This window comes from Carassius auratus, chromosome 4 (genome assembly GCF_003368295.1).
Source record: "Carassius auratus strain Wakin chromosome 4, ASM336829v1, whole genome shotgun sequence".
Lineage (NCBI taxonomy): Eukaryota > Metazoa > Chordata > Actinopteri > Cypriniformes > Cyprinidae > Carassius > Carassius auratus.
Genome location: NC_039246.1, coordinates 17,358,565 through 17,361,823, shown reverse-complemented (window position 1 = coordinate 17,361,823; position 3,259 = coordinate 17,358,565). Strand labels below are relative to the sequence as shown.

The 3,259-nt window shown below is 39.8% G+C and overlaps 1 protein-coding gene across 1 annotated transcript; it reads left to right on the top strand.

Annotated features, from left to right (window-relative positions):
- Positions 1-224: 224 nt before the first annotated feature.
- On the top strand, positions 225-2,879 carry 42sp43 (P43 5S RNA-binding protein). The gene is made up of 9 exons (XM_026223174.1): positions 225-460; positions 543-643; positions 853-949; positions 1,049-1,134; positions 1,225-1,298; positions 1,733-1,813; positions 1,921-2,150; positions 2,345-2,398; positions 2,613-2,879. The coding sequence occupies exons 1-9, from the start codon at positions 323-325 to the stop codon at positions 2,850-2,852; spliced, it is 1,101 nt and encodes a 366-aa protein (XP_026078959.1). The 5' UTR covers positions 225-322; the 3' UTR covers positions 2,853-2,879.
- Positions 2,880-3,259: the final 380 nt, after the last annotated feature.

Here is a 3,259-nt window from a genome sequence, read left to right as displayed (position 1 = left end):
AGCCTTATATAGGAAGTCGAATTTGTAGTGTTGGTATCTTTTTTTTTTTTTTAATTAAGCACTAGATAAAATGCACATTGACCTTTCATCTAATGTAATCTTTAATCAGAACAATTTGTTTTTAACACGACTGTGTTCTCATTACATTGGATAACCTTTGTCTTATTACCAAACGTCATTAGTGTAACCATCTGCAGGTGACCGGAGTGTATATAGCTCACAAAGCCGAGAAATTTTCTTACTTACTAATGTGAGTTGGACGAAGCAAAGTAATAATAATCACATTGAAACGGCACTGATACAGTTGCATACGCATTTGAAGATGATGAACGCACAGGTGGTTAAGAAAGAAGACGTTGTGCCGCGCCAGCAGCTGTTTAATTGCGCTTACACTGATTGTGGAGCGACATTCACTCGTCATTGGCGTCTGCGTGAGCACGAGACCGTGCATACCGGTGCAGTGAGTTCCGTTATTGTTTTCTTGAAAAGACGCGTTTAAAATTATCTTTTCTGTGTTTGATTGCAATGTTGTTGTTTTTCAGCGACCTCACAAGTGTGCTGTAACCGAATGTGGACGCAGTTTCACTCGTAAATCGCACCTGGGCCGACATGCTTTAACTCACAGCGGGGTGAAAGACTTGAAGTAACGTCGTTAAAAACGGCTTATATTTTGTATATACTGTAATGAGACCTGTATAAGCTTAGTAATTTTACGTTTAATTAGTATTAATTGAGGTGTCCTGTTGTCTGTTTAAAATGATTGGCATGGGGGTAGAAAAAATGGCTAGTTTAACTACATCTGTGAATAACCACTTACTCCTTGTACATCTGTTTGTCGTTCCCGTGGAGCAGGTGCAGTGCCGCTGCATGTGGCAAGAGCTTCTTCACTGCTGACAAACTTAAGAGGCACGTGCGCTACGCTCACAGCGAACAACGCGAATGTTTCAAGGTAGGACTCCTTTCTTTCCCACCTCACAATTACTAGTCACATTTTGCTGTTCGCGTTAACTCTCGTTATACTCGTAATCAACACGGAGTCTGTTTTCAGTGTAAAGAGCCACAGTGCGCAAAGACGTTTAGGAAACGGCGAGCGTTCAAACTGCACCTGGCGACACACGGTACATCCGGTTTCAGGTCCGTCTGCATAATGTTTAAACAACCAATGAAACAACATTAACCACTAAGTAAAATACAGTGGAAACATCTTAATTTTTCCTGTTTAAGATGCTTGAAGAGCGGCTGTGGAATGAGGTTCGAGTCTCACATTATGCGGAAAGCGCATGACCGAAGACATTCAGGTGAGGTTCATCTGTGGCGAAGTGTTCATGTCCTGGCGTTGTACCCTGACTTTTTTTTTTTTTTTTTTTGCAAGGAATTCTTCCTTGTGTAATGAACTTGTTTTGTAAAAAATGTAAACAATATAATGCAGGGAAGTGGAGTGCATATTCCCAAACTCTTGAGGTACAAGCTTTTAAATGCTTTGGAGTTTAGATTACTGGCAAAGCTGTACTGGGACTTGAACATTTAAATTGAGTGTGACATCGGTTTTCTGTGAATTAGAGTATTTGGGCCAAAACCATTAAGATGCATGAGTTTCAGTTAGGTTTCTCCGATGTAGTAAAATGGCGACTTGGTTTATACATATGGTGGGTGTGTAGTATCAGAAGTGCTTAAGTGAGACCACTACAATGAGCACTTCAACACCCAGCCAGTATTTTTTTTTTATATTCAGGTTATCGCTGTCCTCATGCTGAATGCCCAATCAGTGTTCACACTTGGAGGAAATTACAAAAACACATGTCAAGTCACCCAGGTAACCTGGTGAATCCATTTGATTACTTCTGTTTTCTGTAAGTGGTGAGCTTTTAATGCTATTATTGTTTACACCATAGCTCTAAAGAGGTTTCCTTTTGTCAACAGCATCATTCTCCTGTATGGTATGTAAAAAAGCCTTCAGAAAGCGAGATTTTCTGAGGAGACACAAGCGGACGCATGCATTACAGAAGCCAGTTCTGCTCTGTCCAAGTCAGGGCTGCCAGGCTTACTTTTCCACCACCTTCAACCTGCAACACCATATTCGGAAGATTCATCTACAGCTGCTTTCACACCGTTGTTCTTTTCCTGGCTGCAGCAAGAGTTTTGCCATGCGTGTGAGTATATATGAGTGTAGAAAGGATTGTAGAATGGTCTTGTGACATTGTCTCTTAAAGCCAAGTAACAGTGTAAAAAAAAAAAAGTGGTTGAATTCTGTAAGTCACAACTACAGTTTTGACTTCATGTTCAAGTTTGCGTATGTGTGGAGGTGTAGTGTGCTAGTTAACCCATGCCTCACGTGTTTCAACAGGAAAGCCTTATCCGCCACCTGTTGCGTCACGAACCTGATGTGGCCAAACTCAAGGTAGTTCTGTCCCTTGTAGTACTCTACAAATTTGAAGTGGATCATGGCCTTTCAAAGTTGACTTAAAGCTAATATTTTTTCTTCCTCTTCAAATGTTGACTCGTTTTTAAAAGCTGCTTGATTAACAGCATAAATGTGGTAGCGCATTAAAGTCCATTGGTGTTTGTATAATTAAATCACTTTGATTTAATTTCAACTCCGTTTCTGTGTTAAGCACCAACATAAGCGGAGCAGCAAGAGTTGGCATAAACGTTTGGAAGGGCGAAATCGGCGTCCTCTGATTGAAGACCTTAGAGCTCTCTTTTCACTGCGCATGAAGATCTCTCAGAGGGCTAAACTGGAAGCTGATCTGACTGGCCTCTTTAATGAGCGTAAAATTCCTCACTATGTTGATCCTGAAGTAAACCTTCGAGATCTGTTCAGTATCAGTCCAGCTAAGGTGGCTGATAAATAGTTTTTTTTTTTTTTGTTTGTTTTTTTTTTGTGTACAAATGTGCTTGCATGCATTTGGTTTAGAGAAAATGTTTTGTTTCAGATGTGTGTACTAGAGGTACAGAAATTGGTTTAAAATTCAGGGAAAAAAAAAAAAAAGTTAAGTTCATTCTGTATGATGGAAAAATAAAGCTTTAGTTTTGTCAGTCTGACTTCTGCATAATTTTATAGTAGCTGGGTCTGTGGTACTCGATGCACTGTTTGCGTTTTTGGAAGCTGGCACTCTTCGTGAAGAGCTGAATGTTTTGAGTGAAAATTACATTTGTTTTGGGTATTACTATACAACATCACATTTTACAGCTTCACTTCAAATATTAGTCCTTTAACTTTCCTGCTTCTGTAACTGTTGCAATTGCATAGCTATCATTA

Coding starts and splice junctions, on each gene's coding strand:
- 42sp43 (XM_026223174.1), top strand. CDS start 323: ATGATGAACGCACAGGTGGTTAAGAAAGAAGACGTTGTGCCGCGCCAG. Junction 1,299..1,732: donor GCATGACCGAAGACATTCAG/GTGAGGTTCATC, acceptor TTTTATATTCAG/GTTATCGCTGTCCTCATGCT. Junction 2,399..2,612: donor CTGATGTGGCCAAACTCAAG/GTAGTTCTGTCC, acceptor TTCTGTGTTAAG/CACCAACATAAGCGGAGCAG.